The sequence below is a fragment of the Cydia splendana genome, chromosome 18 (assembly GCF_910591565.1).
Source record: "Cydia splendana chromosome 18, ilCydSple1.2, whole genome shotgun sequence".
In the NCBI taxonomy this organism is placed as follows: Eukaryota; Metazoa; Arthropoda; class Insecta; order Lepidoptera; family Tortricidae; genus Cydia; species Cydia splendana.
Window position 1 is genome coordinate 10,578,465 of NC_085977.1, and position 17,839 is coordinate 10,596,303.

Consider the following 17,839-nt stretch of genomic DNA (forward strand, 5'->3'; position numbering starts at 1 on the left):
TGCGACTAAATCTGACAGCAAATTTGTGACAGCAAATGTCAATATAAAATACCTCTTGAAAACCAAGGTTTGTCAAACTACTATTAGTGTCTCGTGTGCTCGTAATTCTAGTAAGTCATCATGGGCAATGCAAATGATAATAATCGACCGAAGCCATATAAACACCCAACACCCGTCAACCTTTTACAGAAAAGTTTTTAAAGAAATTCAATAAGCTACTTAGGTCAGGCAAAGAATGCTCCAAAAGTTGTAGAGGGAAATGCTCGGAACACAATTTTTGACTCCGTAACTCGGTTTGACAAGTTAGGAGGTGAACATATCAAAAGTCCCCGGCCGTAGCCCTTGAGCGGGGGGAAGAGAGGGGGCTTTGAAGGTCCCATTTTCCCGTTTTTCGATTATATCTCGGAAACTATGCATCTCAGCGACATGGCCACTTATACAAAATGAAAGTTAATTTAATTTGTTACAAGTTTATTCAGTCAATTTTTTCAATATGTTGAATAGTTTTTGAGATATCCGCTCTTGAAAGTTTATTTAGGGCTCTCAATTTTATCTTGATATATCTATATCAGTGAAGGTGCTAGGCCGTGTTTGGTATCGTTTTCGTATAAATCTGGGGTGCTGAATCCATTTAAGATATCACATTGACACCATTCCACAAAATAAAAATAAATCTTTTTAGGGTTCCGTACCTCAAAAGGAAAAAACGGAACCCTATAGGATCACTCGTGCGTCTGTATGTATGTCCGTCTGAATACACAAAATAGTTCTTTACCTATAGATGACAGGAAAACCTATTAGAAATGTGCAGTCAAGCGCGAGTCGGACTTAATGTACGGAACCCTTAATACGCGAGTCCGACTCGCACTTGGCCGGTTTTTTTGAAACTCTTCTTGACGCTTAACCGCTGAACCGATTTCGTTGAAATTTGGTATAGAAATAGTTTGCGTCCCGGAACAGGACATAGGATAGACCTTATAACCAAAATCATCTTTTGAAGGTGTGAAAAGTGGCGTGGAAATTTGTACGGGAAATCAATAACCGCTGAACCGATTTATATGAAATTTGGGATGGTCTACATCTTTGATTTAGTTAAAAATGATGAAAAAACATGACTTCAAACCTAAACTTAAACAGTATTAACTTCAAGAAGTCAATTCTGAATTCCCCCCTACACCTCATTTCACACCTTTAAAGGATGATTTTTGAGATAACTTATTATATCCTGTCTCGGGACTCAAAATATATGTGTACCAAATTTAAATTAAAACTGTTCAGCAGTTTAAGCGTGAAGAAGAGTTTAAAAGAAAGTTTTTAATAAGTTTATATGTTTTTACTTCGGAATGGTGTAAATGTGATACCTTAACTAAATTTGGTACTGCGAATTTATACGAAAACGATACCAAACATGGCCTCATAGCTTTACTGTTGTAGAAGTCAAAATAAAATTGAGAGCCCTAAATTCTTAGTACTTGGCCAAACTTGTGTAGAAGGAAAAGGTAAAATAAAAGTCTTCGGCAGGAATATAAGACACAAATATATATTTTATTTTGCGTTACTATTTCATTCATCAAATATAAACATACCTTGATTATACTATTCTAGTGAGATCCTCATAGATAAACAAAAACATTTACTTAAAAAATTACAAGGTCGAAATGTCACGGAACTTGTGAGAGTAATATGTGAAAAATAAAAACTTTTATGACAAAAAAAATCTGGACACAATTTAAGAATCACCCAATTGCGTCGAGGAATCATCTGTATTTTTGCTTGTTTCATTACCTCCTCGCTTCTTTTTTGTCCTTTGTATTCTGTAGCAATTTGTTAGATCTGAAAATAAAGATAACTTGCGTCGTCACGGATGTCGATTTATAGGTTTTAGGGAGTGCAGAATTCGAAAACGATGATCATTTTATAATCCAAGATGGCGGCTACGTATTTTGTCATAAAAGTGGAATCCAAAATAGTCATCATTTTCGAAATCTGCGCCCCCTAAAACCTATAAAACGATATCCATGACGACTTTTATGACATAGTGCTTTGCCGCCATTTTGAAATTGAAAATGTTATCATTTTCGAAATCTGCGCCCCCTAAAACCTATAAAACGACATCCATGACGACTTTTATGACATAGTGCATGGCCGCCATCTTGGAATCCAAAATAGTCATCATTTTCGAAATCTGCGCCCTCTAAAACCTATAAAACGATATCCATGACGACTTTTATGACATAGTGCATTGCCGCTATTTTTAAATTGAAAATGTTATCATTTTCGAAATCTGCGCCCCCCAAAACCTATAAACCGACACCCATGACGACTTTTATGACATAGTGCATGGCCGCCATTTTGGATTCCAAAATGGTCATCATTTTCGAAAGCGGGGCCCCCTAAAACCTATAAAACGATATACATGACGACTTTTATGACATTGTGCATGGCCGCCATCTTGGAATCCATAATGGTCATCATTTTCGAAATCTGCGCCCCCTAAAACCTATAAAACGACACCCATGACGACTTTTATGACATAGTGCATGGCCGCCATTTTGGAATCCAAAATGGTTATCATTGTCTAAATCTGCGCCCCCCAAAACCTATAAAACGACACCCATGACGACTTTTATGACATAGTGCATGGACGCCATTTTGGATTTCAAAATGGTCATCATTTTCTAAATCGGGGCCCCCTAAAACTTATAAAACGACATCCATGACGACTTTTATGACATAGTGCATGGCCGCCATTTCGGATTCCAAAATGGTCATTATTTTCGAAATCGGCACTCCCTAAAACCTATATATCGACACCCATCTCGACTTTTATGACAAAGTGTTTTGCTACCATCTGCATGCAAGACATTTCTATTATTTTTACGTACAAAAATGGCCCCCTGTCAACTTTCAATCGAGATTTAATCGATAATTTATTTGATTAATATTCAGATTAATTCAATTTCAATCTATGTTAGGTCGACTAAACTAATCGCGATTAAAATTTGAGAATTAACTTTTTTTATTCCATTAATTAGTCGAATAAACAGTTAATCGATTAATGCTCATCTCTGACCACGGCATTTTTACACTTTGAGAATATCTGAAAACAAATCAACACAAGGAGCCATTTTGCAAATCCAGTAACATACCAGTAACTTTGTTATTACTTTTGACAGCGCGTGTCATGTGTCAACACAGAGTCGACACAAAGTCGAAACATTGCAACTACTTTGTGACTGCAATATTTCTCAGCCTTAAACCATATTTATACATCATAATTAACAAGTTTCGTAGTATGTAAAGCGTTATTTCTGTTATTTAAGTATAGTATACGCATCGAAGTACTAAAAATGCTTCAAATAATATAGTTATGAACACAGGCACTGAGAAGTAATCAATTTCATTTCCGGCTAAACTAAAACAATGTGGTGGCGCGTTGATTATATTACACTTAGTTTATCAAATCACTCGAGCAGTTTAATTCCCCATAATAATTTAAGTCCTATTGTAATATAAATGCAAACAATATATAATTACGTCTTGTAATCCGTTTTAGAGATGGCGTATTAATGTCACTTATTTTTATTTAAGTATTTTTCCATCTGACAGTTTCCATTTGACAGGAACAAAATGAACGAATGAACGAATGATTTTGGCATAAAGTAGTCGCAAACCCGAAACAATGTGTGCACACGGCGACCACACTTTATGTCACTTTGTGTCATGTGTCGACCCTTCCCCATTTCTGGTAACTGTGTCGACACGGCGACGACTCTGCGACTGGAATTGTGACCGAAACAGACGGTGTCGACACAAGATGTGTCAACACCGCGTCGTAACGGCGACTGGAAATGGTTGTATGGGTAGTAGGTATCTTTCGTATATTGATGACGAGTGTGTTCGAACTATTATAGTTTAAGGGTATGGAACCATCAGTACTTACACATTTTCAACCATATTTTAACAACCATACTGTACAAAAGGAATTGAGTTTTAATAGTTTGAACTCTTTAGGAATCTAAACAGGTTTATATGTTGACATTAAAATTATAGATCTACCACTTATGCGGTGGTTGGTAATGGTAAATAAGTTGCTCGGTGATCGGTTATCGGTGTTTTTGTACCCGAGGTTTGGCACTATACTAGTTTAATAATAATCTACTAGTCTATTTGAAAAAGCCTATAGTAAAGGCGTCATGTGTGTCAGTACTGTGTCCCCACAATAAAACTCCGTATCGTAACAAGGAATGCGCTTAACCATAATACGCTGTAAGCACACATGATTAATTTGTGTTATGCATGTCTCTATTTGCTAGTATACATCTCTATTTATAACAACTAACCGTAATTCCAGATTCCGCACGATAGCTGCATCATACAAGCGGATGTTCCCGGCCCTAGAGGTGGACATCGACGCCCAGCTGGCGCAGTACCGCGAGTACGCGGCCAAAGTGCGGCCTCTAGTGCGCGACACCGTGGCCTACCTGCACCGCGCGCTGCGCGAGGGGCAGAAGGTGCTCGTCGAGGGGGCCAACGCCGCCATGTTGGATATCGACTTCGGTACGTACAGGCACAGCTGGTCTAGTAACGAGAGTATAGGCTTGTGCGAATACCGCGGTCTACCTATCAAGCAACTCACCTATTCTGCAAACGTGATGGAAGCACTTAAAGTACACAATTGAATTACTGTGTAGACCTTTGTTTTTTTGTATTATAATTAAATGTTAAAATTACAAGTTACAGTCGTTTCATTCGAAGCTGGCCCCGAACGGCTTATCCTTTGTCTATTGTTAATTGAAACCGCACCGCCGTTCGGAGCCAGCTACAAATCGAACGACTATACCTAACAAATGTGAGTCTACAAGTAATATCTTTCATTACAGGCACATACCCCTACGTAACTTCCTCAAACTGCAGCATCGGCGGCGTATGTACGGGCCTGGGGCTGCCTCCGAGCGTGATCGGCAACGTGCTGGGCGTCGTCAAGGCCTACACCACCCGCGTCGGCGACGGGCCCTTCCCTACCGAGTTACATGATGTAAGTTTAGATATACAAATTACATTTTGAACCAAAACTGGGGCGTCGTGAGTGTGCCCATAGCGCTAAGAACGCTAACTAAAGGGTCAGCAAACTAGAGAAGAGCCTACCGCAGTAGAAATTGCCACAAAGAGCCACAAATTTTGTACCCGAGAGCAATGGAACGCACGTTTGACGCTGATGCCGACCGCAGGGTCCAGTCGAGCGTGTGTTTCGTGGCCGAGAGGTTAGGGATCCAGTTATAGATTGCTCTCAATGCTTGTTCCTTAGTTATCGTAATCATTTAGTAAAATCCAACACTCTCTGTCACACATGCCTACGGCGGATAGGTATGACAGAGAGCGTGCTTGATTGTTTGAGAGTGTTTGATTTTACTGTAGTATAATATATGTGCAGGATGTGGGGCGGTTGTTGCAAGACCGCGGGCACGAGGTGGGCGTGACCACGAAGCGCGTGCGCCGCTGCGGCTGGCTCGACCTCGTCGTGGTGCAGTACACCGCCATGGTCAACGGGTACACCGCGTAAGTATATTACACTAATTAATAACTCTGTTGGGGCGGCTACGTTTTAAGGATGGCGGAGGATCGGGTTAAACGCGTCTTTTACGCGGAGCTGAAGGAAAACAAGCGAAAGCGAAATTGACAAATCAACTCAGACATGTAGTACACCTCCATAAATAGACCTGAATCATTCGCCGTAGCCGAAACCTATACTGTCCTGGCCGGGTGCGAAGTATCTTGACATTTGTAAGCGGACTAAGGCCAATAACATAGCTATGAGAGTTACCTAATTGGCAGTGGACGGGGCTGATAGAACCGATGGCCGCTGGAGTAAAGTATCTGATTGTAACCAAGAGCCGAAGGGCGCAGACACATTGATACTAACAAGATGAGGTGCCCGGATATTTAGTGAAACTGCTGGCTTTATTTACAATTTTATCAACTCTAAATGCAAGTGCATGCATTCTTTCACCGCTAATGTTATGCTTTGCTTCCAGGTTGTGTTTGACGAAGTTAGACATTCTTGATACGCTTGAAGAGATCAAGATCGGCGTGGCGTACAAGCTTAACGGCAAAAAGATTGACTACTTCCCGTCCTCGATGACAGAGTTGAGCAATGTTGAGGTATGATTCCCGTCCTCGATGACAGAGTTGAGCAATGTGGAGGTATGATTCCCGTCCTCGATGACAGAGTTGAGCAATGTTGAGGTATTCTTCACTATGTTTGATGAAAATAGTTGTTTTAATTTGAAATACATACTTACTTACTTACTCCTCTGGCGCAGCGACCCAAAGTGTGTCTTGGCCTCCATATGACTATCAAAACGTACCCTATACATTTACCGTAAAGTATCCTTTGATAAAACCGCAAATATTTGTAATAAATAAACGCACATCATTCGAATTCAGGATCTACAGCTGCGGAGACATGGACTAGAGTGGTCGGCAACCTTTTAGCAGCCAAGGGCCACATAGTAGTTAACGAAGTTGACGCGGGCCGCGCTTTGTTAATATTTGTGACTTTATCAGACATTGTCGTTTGTCAATATTACATACAAAATAGCCAGGGAGGCTCACGGGCCGCAAGTGAGAGGTTCGCGGGCCGCATGCGGCCCGCTGGCCGCCTGTTGCCCGCTGGCCGCCTGTTGCCGACCGCTGACTAAGACGTCGTCAAAATGTTACGCTTCAGAGCAATGAAAGCTGGCAATCTAAGTTTGCATGCGGCGATCTACCTAATTAAATTACCGATTTTATTACTATTATTGTGGACTACCAGCAATCAGCAATGTAGTAATCTTAGTAACGTTTTATGCTCACAGGTGGAGTACATAACGCTGCCCGGCTGGGCGTGCAGTATTGAAGCGGTGCGAGAGTTCATAGACCTGCCCGAGAAGGCGCGCGATTACGTGCGGACTATCGCAGATTTCCTTCAGATACCAGGTCAGTATCAAACTATCATCAAACCTTTATTATATAGACATAATGACTGGTGACCGAAGAGCTGGCGGCTACCTCGCACAACGTATCAGCATTGCGATACAGCGAGGAAATGCTGCCAGCATCCTTGGTACAATGCCTCATGGGCCTATTTTAGATTTAAGCTAGTTATTAATTTCTTTTAGTAATACCACTGTATATATCTTGTTTGTAAATTAATAAATAAATTGACATAATCATGTCCCTTAGGATTGCAAGGAAGAGTATATTCATAATATATTCATGGATGATAACCATTGATGACAGTGCGACTGAGAAATGGGACTTATTCCTCATCAACATTTATTTAACTGTCAATTAAAGCTAATTGTGTAAGGGTGGTATTCCACCTATCCAATTTCTTTTTCTAATGTGTATTCCGTCTCACATTTTGCTCAATGAGAGAGTAAGTCGCAATGAGGGACAAGTGGATACCGTTAAAGCAAGCAAAAGGTGGAGTTAAAGGTTTCCATCGATAGAAACATGTAGAATCCGACCGAAACCGAAGGTACGATTGTACTTTTGAGCCCGATTTAGACGATGCGAGAACTCGCATGCGAGTTTCATACCATTGCGGGTTTTGATTGGTCGGTTCAATTGGACGTAATCCACAGTCCGCAATGTAACTAAAATCACATGCGAGTTCGCGCGCCGTCTAAATCAGCCCTTAGTCTCTGCAGAAACTGATTATGTCGAAAGCTGCCGAAACCGACCGGCGCTAGTTATTGACGATACAGTTAATTGCCAGATAAAATTCCATTTGTTACCTTTATAAAAATATGATAATATAAATAAACATACTTTTTCTTTTCAGTACAATACATCGGCGTGGGACAGGGCCGGGAAAGCATCATCCGGATAGATTAACGTTGGTGTCAAACATTCGTTAGTACTTAGTGTCATTTACATTCACACTAATATACAGGAGGTTTCCACGACGTCTATAGAGTTTGTAATGTGGAAAAGTCGTGAAAGACATTAGAATAGCTTCGTTAGAGCAGGAACAAAATATTTTTCACCTCAGCAGCTCGAACAAGGGTACTTTGCTTCTTAAAAACAGTGAGCAAAATGCGATTTTGCTCACTGAGTCATTTTGGTCTCACTCAGTGAGCAAAATCGCATTTTGCTCACTGAGTGAGACAAAATGACATTCAAGTGACCTTTATAGTCAAATGTCATTTCAACATGCGGGGTCTAATACAAGTTCGATATACTTGGGTTCTATTATCTCTGTCCCTCTGCTGCCCTCTGCTGCTGCTGGTGTATGTTCTCACTGCTTAGGGTGAAAAATTTTGTGTACTACACGAGATCAAAGTTATTTTTACATCTCGTGCGCTTTTGAATCCCTTACTACGCTCAAGATTCTAAATTAGATTCACTCGCTACGCTCGTGAATCTATTATAGAATCTTTCCCTTGCACGGGACTCAAAATAAGCACTCGAAGAAATATCAAACTTTGATCTCTTGTTGTACAAATAACTATTGACACTTTGACCGCCACAGCACAGTTGGCTATGATTACATTATAAAATTGAAATGTACTAATTTCAATAGTGTTACTATTGTGTGCTACATAAAAAACTCAAGACGGTCAAAAGAAAGACTAATACCTATACTCTGTATCTTTAGGTATTTAAATAAAAGTAAACAAAATCTACCCTCAAATGGCTCCTTAAGCCAGTTGAGGGTAGATGAAAACATAACATGATCAAATAATGTAGGTTAAAGTCAGGTCGTTGAGTGACTGATCCAAGCGGGTTTTGTATTTGGTTGGTTAACCAATAAATGTTATAACTACCCGAAAATGTACAAATTGTTTGTTTACTTTTATTTAAATACCTAAAGATACAGACATAGACTCTAAAACTAGATGTTTCTAAATTTATATTTATACGATTTCTTTTAAATCTATAGACGTTTTTGAAACTTGAAGGCAGGTGTAAAAAATAAGAGCTATTGTAGATTTTCAATACATAGGTAGTGTACTAACAGCCTTAACTGACCATTTTCGAATTGTCAGTTACATGTGTGGACGATAGTAATACCAGTATATTAGGGCTGATTTAGATGATGCGAGAACTCGCATGTTAGTTTCATTACATTGCGGGTTTTGATGGGTCGGTTGAATTGGACCTAACCAACAGTCCGCAATGTAACTAAAATCGCATGCCAGTTCGCGCGCCGTCTAAATCAACCCATATCCTAATTGACTTGCAAGTAGTTATCTAGAACTATAGCTGTGTTTTACGTTAATGTGTAGACTTCCTGAGCTTTATAAGAAATGATAGAGGCGAATGAAATAGAACGGGTTTATGAATTTATGTCGTTTTTTACTGACCGAAAAACTCAAGAACGGATAATATTTGCAAGTCAATTTGGGTAAAGTACAATAACCGAGTAGCCCTAAGGGTGGTATTCCATCCAATTCCTTTATCCAATGTCAGTGCGTCTCACTCTCTTATTAAAGCAAAATGTGAGACGCAATACACATTGGATAAAGAAATTGGATAGATGGAATACCAGCCTTATTCAGAAAGTAAAACTTATGGAGGGTGCCGACTTCGTCATTCTAGTTAGAATCAGTATTGTTATTGGTGTTTCACCATTGGGACATACGGTATACTTGCCTACAAAATTACGAAAATATTAATAATAGATTGTATTAAAGTCATCTACGCGGTCGTAATCGAGGCATGTGACCTTGCTAGTTTCCGACAATGTAGTTAGGTACTGGTTTCCATCATTTTTTTTTGTGCCGTGATATTGGACTCTCAGAAGCTTGTACGGCTCTTTAGTACGGTCTTAACCCTTTACCGCATACAACATATATGGCGGATATGATATTCAACTCTATTGAAAGCTATTAAAGTTCAAATTTAAACAAATATTTTTTATTACATGCAGTAAGGGGTTAAATGTCGGATATTGGCAGCAGTCGATGGTATATTCGTGAGCCAGTGAACTTAGGATGTGGTTTTCGGAGTTCTGCAGTCATGTAACGTGTATCGACGAATGTTGTTATCGGTAATCGATGTAGTATTCTCGCGAAATATTATTTTATACTTCCTGTTGTGTGTTGCAGTGTTTGAATACTTTAATAGATGTGTACATTTTATAAAGTCATCTAATCCAGACAATGGTACGGTGATGTACGTCGACGTCAAAGACATGTTTACACTTTTGCACCTTACTCCTTTGTAATAAGGCGAAAAGTGTAAACATATCTTTGACGTCGGCTGTACATAAAACAGTGAATCGCACTGTAACATACAGCATTGATGCTTATACGGTGCTTAGTACAAACAAATGTGTCACGCGGATAATAATTTGCCAAGTAAAAAAGTGTTCAATTTACTTAAGTGTTTAATTTGACTAATATAATATCAATTAAAACTCTAACCAATATCGCTACTCGATATTAAACTTTCGTGAGACATATTTTAAACTCGACTGTGCACGAGTTGCAGTCATCGCGAGCACTCGAGCCTGAGGAAGGACCCCCGAAGGGCCCGAAACATGTCGCCAATAGCGACTAAAAATTCAAGTGAGTGTAACCGTTGTCGTCTAAACAGTCCAATATCGCTAATTTTAATTAAAGATATATTTGTGAAGTTTTCAACCACATTGTCGGTTGTCGATATGGTTGATTTCAAATTGAAGCTTTATGGAAATTGCGCCTTACTGACAACCGACAATAAGTACCCTTTTGGTTGAAAATGGCATATTTGTCTACTAAGTTAATTGAACATTTTTCGCCGCATTCCTATAAAAAGGTTCGCATGACACATATTCCTCCAGGAGCAATAATTAAATAGGGATTAGATGTGTAATTAACAATTACATCCTTCATAAGTTAACGCAATTCAAGAACACCAATATTAGGCAACTATTCATAGTATTATAAGATACCATGGCTTATTTTCTAGATTAAATATAATCTAAAGATATTGTCATTTTACTAGCAATACGCTATAAATAAATTATGTCGACATCAATTCAGATAAAAGTCTAGTGAGAAAAGGCTTATACTTAATAAAAATGTGAACATAAGCGCGCAGATGGTAAAAAATGCAAGTAAATCTTTCAGTTTTTGCTGTATCTTAAACATAAAAATAAGACAATTGTTTGCCAAAGGCAATTCTTTAAACATTGCAGTTGTGATCAAACAGAGATGCCATTAAGCTCGGTTTTCCTAGGATAGCGGTGTCGTCATATAGCGGCCGTCTCCATACAAGATAATACGGTTAAATATGGATGTCGTATTGTCGTAGTATTTTGTATGGAGACGGCCGCTATATGACGGCACCGCTATCCTAGGAAACCAGAGCTTTATAGGCAGTTAATCTTAGTAAAGTACTTAATTTTTATTATCGATAATATGAGACGACGAGTCAATTGAAAATACCACTTGTCTGTTGACACTCGAAATTTATGTCAAATTATTGAAGAAGCACAAATGGAATACTGTTAAATTTGAGTTTGATAAAATGTGCCATTTTCAACCAAAAGGGTACTTATTGTCGATCGTCATTAAGGCGCTATTTCCATGTAGCTTCAATTTGATATCAACCTTATCGACGACCGACAATGTGGCACCTTTTGGTTGAAAACGTCAAAAATGTTGATTAATATTGTTTTTTGACTACTTTTACCATTATTTAAGACGATGTTTTGCGTGCTGCCTAAGGGGTGGCATGTTTTTGCTAACAATAGTTTTATTATTCGACTATAGGAAATTTAAGCCACTAGCGTTAATTGAATCTATTAAACGTGGTATGTATGTACTTATTGTCTTTCTTTTTACACGCCCATTCCAAAGATCTTAAAAATCATTTATTGTCTGTATCTTTAGGTAATTAAATAAAAGTAAACAAACAATTTCTACATTTACGGGTAGTTATAACATTTATTGGTTAACCAACAAAATACAAAACCTATAAACTGAAATAAATTTGATTTGTTCTAATACTTCTAATAGTAAATAAAATACAAAACCGCCTGGATCAGTCACTGAACGACCTGACTTTAACCTACACTAGGTATTTGATCATGTAATGTTTTCATCTACCCTCAACTGGCTTAAGGAGCCATTTGAGGGTAGATTTTGTTTACTTTTATTTAAATACCTAAAGATACACAGTATGGTAGGGTACTGGTAGGGTACTGCGTACATTTGGAAATCATTGTTTCGCTAACATTCTTTTGAGATGTGTTTTTATGTGATATCTATTATATTAATAATGTAAATATTTCAATACAGTTACTATTATGATTATCAAATAAATGGTTTATTCTTTTACAATTTGTTTTGTATTTATAGTAGTTATGCGACGAACTTATCTGAAGACCTACTTTCATCCACGCATGTTTAATTTGAATAATGTAATCATTTGAATCATGCGGTACTTTGCGAAAGTCAATAGTAGCTACTAGAACATTATTGCTTTGCTATTCTACTTTATCTAGCAAAATAAAGCCATACTAAGCTAGCTATGTATGATATTCTAGTCATCAAAATGTAATCGTTAATTCCATTTATCAAGACATTCCTAACTTCCACTCTAGCTAAGAGTGGTATTCCATCTGTCCAATATCTTGGTTCAATATTGGACAGATGGAATACCACCCTAAAGGTGGAGGTTCGCGCCGCGACAGAGACAAGCGACCGAGACAGAAGACCGCGACCATTGCGCCTCCGCGAGGAGACAGAGACCTCTCGCGTCTCTGTCTCGCCGCGAACTGTCGCTTATATGTTGCCTATGGTCAAGTGATGGTCGCGGTCTTCTGTCTCGGTCGCTTGTCTCTGTCGCGGCGCGAACCTCCACCTTAAGGGGTACCCCACACTACACAAGCGTCTTTCAACTCTGACTGCTGCTCGACGCAACTGACTAGACACCCACGCTCAAAAGACGCTAGTGTGAGGTGTAATAGCTAGTAGCCATCCAGGGTGGATAATGGTAATGCAATATTTTTTCGTCCGGTATTTAGAGAGTAGTCACGAACGTTAGTACAAATGAGACGATGTGGAATAAAACACGAAAATGTAGTTACATATTACATTATTTTATTCTTTTTTACATTGCCCGGAACATTTGCTAGTTCAGATATTTCTTGATTATTTTACAATAAAACAAATTTCGGCCTGACATTTTCATTTTCCATTAAAATTGACAATATTCATACAATTAAACAATTTCGGTACACGACGGGAAGAAGTTGATAACTCGAGATATTTTATTGAAGAAATTTGAACTTTAAATTAAATTGCATAAGGTTCAAATTTCTTCCATTTTTTCCCGCGAGTTATCAACTTCTGCCCGCCGTGTACAGATTTATACATATCGTTTTACATTAAATTCTACGTTTACAGATACAAAACCCTGTCTAAATAAATGCAGATGCACACAGTTCAAGTTCCATTAAATATTCAGGAATGAATACATTAACATTTAACAGTTATAATAATATGTACAGTACCTATACATTAATATTTACATTAGGCATTTCGTAATCATCAGTACAAGAGGTAATTAATAATTTGTTGATGAAGCTTGACTATAATTTTTATTCGTCTAAAATATTAGGTTTAACTATCAAGTTTATGACGAATAAATGCGCGGTCATTGTGAGACACATGCCGGTATCACACGGCCATGTTTGCTCAATCATTCGTGTTCCATCTCTTTCTTTCCTTATCCTTAATATGGCAAACAAGAGCAGCACAAAGTGTATAGAGTTAGACCATGCTAAGTCGGCAGCGATGTTGATTGACTTCTATGAAATAATGACGTTTAACCCTTGCACAGTCTGTGCTATTAAAATCGCTGCAACTTAGCTTGGTCTAACTCTAATCGTCTTTGAAGTTTGTAGCATGCATTTTGTGATTTTTACGGGGACGGAATGGGAGTTACTTTCAGCAAAGACATATGTAACTTCGTATAAGACGAATAAAGTCTAAGGAAAAAACGTGCCTCGGAATTCAAGTAAAAGTCATTCTCGAATAGATGCCGCACACACCTTTAGCCTATCCTCGGCTAGATGGCGTGACGACACCGTTTCATATTTAACAATTTTAACACATAGATATCAGTGAATGAACATGGATCAAAATGATATAAAAATAATAAAATCATTTATCCATATATATACATTTTTTGATAACTTTATACGTTTTCATTTTGAGTTTTAGTCGTGTGTCGATAGATGGCAGTAAATTTACAGTGACTACAAAATTTACAATGACAGGACCCCTCTATACTATCTATTCTTTTTGCTTTCAGTTAAGGCTTCCTGTGTCGGTGTAATGTATGCTGCTGTTCCAAATGTAAAGAAAATCGTTTCAATTCCATCCCAGACGATAAAATAAGGGGTCCCTTTGTTTCCCATAAAATTTTAAGTCATAATGTATTGTTAGTCATAAAACTGAAACTTTTCAGGATTTTCGTAAGGTTATTCTATAGATAGGTTAGGTTAGGTTTGTTTTATGGCAATCCTGAAAAAATACACGTTTCTGAAAAATCCAATTATGACTAACGAAAATTCGGACAAACAATACATTACGACTTATAACTATTTGGGAAACAATAGAGACCCATAAAATAACCTTGTCACGTAAAATGCGACTTTACGACATTCCATTACAAATAATTTTACTTTTTGGTATAAATAGGCAGAAAGTAATTTCTTACAATGAGGTTTATTCTTAAGGGTGGTCTTCCACCTGTCCAATTTCTTTGACCAATGTGTATTTTGTTTCACATTTTGCTTAATGAGAGAGTGAGACGCAATGACTTGAGAGTGAGACCAAAACATTGGACAAATGGAATACCACCCTGTCCACCCTAAGGTACAAAGTCTTAAGTACCATATTAGGGATATTAGTAGTACAAAATAGTCAGCTTTAGCAGAGTAAACTTCTCAACATTTACAAATAAGAGCTCCCAAGTCAGTGCTTCACGTGGTTTTTCGGAAACGGCCATCAGAAAAAAATCATTACTAATTTAATAAGTCCTTTTTCTAATATTTAAAACGATATTCCTAAAGATAAGAAGACGCTTTTACTGGAACAAGTACTCATTGTTTCTAATAATGAGCGTAAAGTCCTAAATTTATCATAAATTTTGCATTGTTTCGACTTTTCTTATGAAAGCTCTCTTAACAAAACAGCCATATCTATAATTACAAGATAGTTGAAGTTGAGTTTGATCATCCCAACCAAATTGGCACGTCTACTCCCTCCCATTAGGCGACATTCTCTCCCTCTTATTTTTAGGTTTCGGCGGGGCCCGGTGGCGGTCCCTCTTGCGGCTGGACGAGGAGCAGGAGGAGGAGGGGCTCGAGTCCGGCGGGGAGCCCGCGTCGTCCGCGCCGAGCCCGCTCTCGGGGGTCGAGGGCTCTAGCACGGTGTTGCGGAGCGCCCGACGTTGTTCCTCGGTGTGTTGAGGGCACCTGGTAGATCTGAAATTTGAAAATAATTATGTTTAATTTGTTTAGTAAAAAACCTGTCAAGTGGGATACGATCTTGCGCACGAAGAGTTCCGTTCCGTTTGTGGTATGGGAGCCCCACTTAAATATTTATTTTATTCTCTTTCTAGTATTTGTTGTTATAGCGGCAACAGAAATACATCATCAGTGAAATATTTCAACTGTCTAGCTATGATGGTTCATGAGATACAGCCTGGTAACAGACAGACAGATGCATAGACGGACAGTGGAGTCTTAGTAATGGGGGCCCGTTTTTACCCTTTGGGTACGGAACCCTAATATTATACTTATTTCCTGTGTTTCAGGTTCCAGATTTATTTAATACTAGTTTTTAATAACTTTATTCATATTTTTTTCAGTCCAAAGTGCAAAAAAAGTGGAGCCTCCACCTATGAATATGGAGCTGGAGATATATTTGATTTTTGCAACATGATAAATAAGCGGTTCAAATCCTTTGTTACAAAGTCACTTCAAGTTGAGCAATAGCTAAAACCACACCACTTCCATTATAAGAATTTTAGATTGTGTATATGTGTGTGCAATTTTTAAGAGAAACTAGGTAATTTATTTCTTTGACATACCTAGTGCATAATTTTTTTGTGTGTTCAGACACCACACCACAAATCTGCAGCAGTAAGGTTTTCTTGTCATTGGCAGTCATTGTGTCATAGGTAACACCATCGTTAGAGTCAGAGTTCTGGTTTCCATTATTCCTGTTGTTGCCACTGTGAAGGTAATTAAATAAATAAATATAAATAAAATAAATATTAGGGGACATCTTACACAGATCAACCTAGCCCCAAACTAAGCAAAGCTTGTACTATAGGTGCTAGGCGACGATATACATACTTATATAGATAAATACATACTTATATACATAGAAAACAGCCATGACTCAGGAACAAATACTAGTGTTCATCACACAAATAAATGCCCTTACTGGGATTCGAACCCAGGACCATCGGCTTCGCAGGCAGGGTCACTATCCACTAGGCCAGACCGGTCGTCATGTTGTAAAACTAATTGTAGGTACCGTAAAATCAGGTAACTACAGTCCTTAAGCACAACTATGATCCAGTGTTTAACATTGATTCTTAATGAGCCTTTATGATTTGTACTCGTTACATTTATTTTGGAGTGTAGATACACTAATACTCCTTCTATATTATATACTCAACATAATTCGAAAAATACTATACATACCTAGATATTTTACTGGAACTTGAATTTGGACCATAGTTGTAAGTTGTGGACTAAATTTACCCGATTTTACGGTATTTATTTTCAAGGGTATCTTTAACAAGTAAAGAGGGCAATTTTAACTTAAAATGCCTCACTGAATAACCATGCAGAAGCACAAACCAAGTAATGAATTAATGATCCAGTAATATGGTCATTTAAGTTCCGGATAAGCAAGTAACTAAGTTTTTAGAAAGCTTGCTTGCTTAATTGCCAGTTATTCTGCAGAAGACTTACAAGCAAGAAGTGTGAAAGTACCTCTATGACAAAATGTGTCTTCTCACCACTATTATGTTATAATAATTTCAAGAAACTTACTTATGGAGTTTACTAGGCTTCCTATTATTATTGTTCTTAATCCTTCTCTTCCTGCGTTCATTTTGCAAGGAACCCCCAGCCCAGTCTGCATCATCTTCGTCATCACTAAGGAGTCCAGCATACGAGGTTGGCTCGCGGCTGTTTGAGGCTATACGGCGGGACGCAATGCGGGAGCTATTGCGACCCATTCCTTAAAAAAAAATGGTTAACATGGTTTATGGAGACAAGGAAAATGTGTGAATATGGATAGTAACAAAAAAATACTTTTAACATAGGACTTAAATTAAATTGCTTAACTCTCAGGACTTACCCATGCATTTTTCTAAATGCGGAGCGAACCTAGTTGCCGACACAGGCCTCTCACAATTCGGGCAAGAACAGTTACTATCTGCAGTCTTTTTTAACACGGAAAATCCAAACACATCGCATTCCGGCGAGTTTATAATTTTGTAGGGCTCTTCGTCTTCTTTCTCTCCTTCTAATAAATCCGTCAACCCAGTTTTCAGGCCGTGGTGGAACTCGAAAATAAATCCAATCGCGACATCGTCGAGTACACTATCGTAAATAAAATTGGCTGCGTCTTCGGCATTGCTTTCGCTTTGCATTATTTCAAAGAATTTGTTGTTTAAGTCATTCATACTAAGTTCACTTACGATGGTATTCATTGTGATTATTTACACTTAATAAATCAAACCAAATTATTTTATTTTTCACAACTCAATTCAATAAAGACCATGAATTGAATGGAGTGATGAGCGAATGAATGAGACGCATCGAATGATT

At 38.2% G+C, this 17,839-nt stretch overlaps 2 protein-coding genes and 1 long non-coding RNA gene across 3 annotated transcripts in view; 2 read left to right on the forward strand and 1 right to left on the reverse strand.

Annotated features, from left to right (window-relative positions):
* The window catches only part of LOC134799599 (adenylosuccinate synthetase), a 31,250-nt gene extending 23,330 nt beyond the window's left edge, over nt 1-7,920 (forward strand). Inside the window, exons 5-10 of the mRNA XM_063772033.1 lie at nt 4,355-4,560; nt 4,884-5,038; nt 5,435-5,559; nt 6,036-6,162; nt 6,858-6,978; nt 7,829-7,920. Coding sequence (XP_063628103.1) covers nt 4,355-4,560; nt 4,884-5,038; nt 5,435-5,559; nt 6,036-6,162; nt 6,858-6,978; nt 7,829-7,881 — 787 coding nt within the window. The 3' untranslated portion in view covers nt 7,882-7,920. The remainder of the gene's footprint in view (nt 1-4,354; nt 4,561-4,883; nt 5,039-5,434; nt 5,560-6,035; nt 6,163-6,857; nt 6,979-7,828) is intronic.
* Nucleotides 7,921-8,490: 570 nt separating this feature from the next.
* Nucleotides 8,491-12,317, forward strand: LOC134799596 (uncharacterized). The gene is made up of 2 exons (XR_010145431.1): nt 8,491-11,201; nt 11,333-12,317. It is a non-coding gene; the product is annotated as an uncharacterized LOC134799596 (long non-coding RNA).
* A 2,883-nt stretch (nt 12,318-15,200) lies between these two features.
* LOC134799597 (SAGA-associated factor 11 homolog) lies at nt 15,201-17,801 on the reverse strand. Its single transcript, XM_063772032.1, has 4 exons — nt 17,367-17,801; nt 17,057-17,246; nt 16,081-16,224; nt 15,201-15,472 (listed from the first exon to the last, which is right to left on the reverse strand). The coding sequence occupies exons 1-4, from the start codon at nt 17,719-17,721 to the stop codon at nt 15,244-15,246; spliced, it is 918 nt and encodes a 305-aa protein (XP_063628102.1). The 5' UTR covers nt 17,722-17,801; the 3' UTR covers nt 15,201-15,243.
* Nucleotides 17,802-17,839: the final 38 nt, after the last annotated feature.

Bases quoted from the DNA above. Each gene is read 5' to 3' on its own strand.
- LOC134799597 (XM_063772032.1), bottom strand. From the start codon at position 17,721: ATGAATACCATCGTAAGTGAACTTAGTATGAATGACTTAAACAACAAA. The intron at 16,225-17,056 runs GTAAGTTTCTTG...TTACCTTCACAG, and splicing joins AAGCCTAGTAAACTCCATAA to TGGCAACAACAGGAATAATG. The intron at 15,473-16,080 runs GTATGTCAAAGA...TTCAAATTTCAG, and splicing joins ACAAAAAAATTATGCACTAG to ATCTACCAGGTGCCCTCAAC.